Below are 1,272 nucleotides of genomic sequence, written 5' to 3'. Positions count from 1 at the left end.
CCGCGCCCGCCGCCTCTGTCGCCGCCGCAGGAAGGAGCCGCCCGCGCCAGCCGCGCCGGGCGGGAGGGCGCCGCCTCGCACCATGCCCCACATAGACGCGGACCTCAAGCTCGACTTCAAGGATGTCCTGCTCAGACCTAAGCGGAGCAGCCTCAAGAGCCGGGCTGAGGTGGGGACGCTGGAAAGTCGCAGTGGGGGGCTGGTTTTTTTTTTTTTTTTCCCCCGGATGGCGTGGGAGAGGTGGGTGGAAGGGGGTGGCGTGAGGTCACCTTGCCTGCTTTTCTGTGTGTCTGAGGCTGGGGTGCTGCACCCTGTGTCCCCCTCCGCCCCCACCACTTGAGAATGGGAAAGGCCAGCCGGTTCCCTGCCAGGACGGGAGCTGTGTTTAAGGGCAGGGATCAAGGGGCCCAGCTCGGGCCTGCAATTCTAAATACGGTCCTGTCCCCCGGTTGGGAAGGTAAGGGGAGGTTTACCGTGAAAGGAGACCACAGAGGAGCAGAGATCAAGTGGCCAATGGGTTTAGAAAGAATGGGGCTGGGGGGCGCACACTGGGGGAAAAGGAAACAGTGGAGTTAGGGTAGAAAGGAAGAGAAAAACAACTACATACAGATCTTCATGTTTTTTGGCAGTGCCTCCTAGCACTGAGAACTGCTGCTGCTTTAGCCTCAGGTCCAGCTGGAATTTCTTTAACATGTCTGAAAACCCTGTGAACCCCAGGGCACAAGTTCAAGGTTTCCTTTCCGGGTTTAGGTGGCCTTGCTGGGAGTGGGGCTTGGGGATCCGTTGTTGGTGGCACTCTGCTATGCTGGACAGCCCGCAGTCCAGCCCAGCCCTGGAGAAGCTGAAAACAGTAGGCTGTGGGCTTGGGGTGGAGTTGGAGGGGTGGTTTGGAAGCCTTGGGCCTTTTGCTGGTTCTGCATTGATGGGAGCAGAGCCTGAAGAACAGGTGGAAACCGGACTGGAAATAGCCTGGGGAGGGAGAGAGAGGGAGGTCAGACCCTGAAGGATACACTAGTTGCACAGAGAGGCAGAGTGCCCTGGAGTAGTGTGTGCTGGTGACCATGGCATTGCCTGGTCTGCTGAGAGTTGGAGGAAACTGGAGAGGTCTGGAGTTGGGGTCGAAGGAGTAAACAGGAGGAGGCCCAGCCAGCATGCACAGCTCCTTCCCCCAGCTCCACAAATAAATCGCCTCCACCAAGGACTCTGCTGCCCACTCCAGTGCCCAGGCCTAGCTGCAGTGCCTGGCGCTGCCAGCCAGGGGGGGGGGGGGGG

General features: G+C 59.7%; 1 protein-coding gene across 1 annotated transcript in view; it reads left to right on the top strand.

The window, feature by feature from the left end:
* Positions 1 to 82: 82 nt before the first annotated feature.
* GMPR (guanosine monophosphate reductase) overlaps positions 83 to 1,272 on the top strand; it is a 44,455-nt gene continuing 43,265 nt past the window's right edge. Inside the window, exon 1 of the mRNA XM_008569544.1 lies at positions 83 to 169. Coding sequence (XP_008567766.1) covers positions 83 to 169 — 87 coding nt within the window. The remainder of the gene's footprint in view (positions 170 to 1,272) is intronic.

The sequence above is a fragment of the Galeopterus variegatus genome, unplaced genomic scaffold (genome assembly GCF_000696425.1).
Source record: "Galeopterus variegatus unplaced genomic scaffold, G_variegatus-3.0.2 Scaffold508, whole genome shotgun sequence".
In the NCBI taxonomy this organism is placed as follows: Eukaryota; Metazoa; Chordata; class Mammalia; order Dermoptera; family Cynocephalidae; genus Galeopterus; species Galeopterus variegatus.
This window is presented reverse-complemented; position numbering and strand designations above follow the sequence as displayed.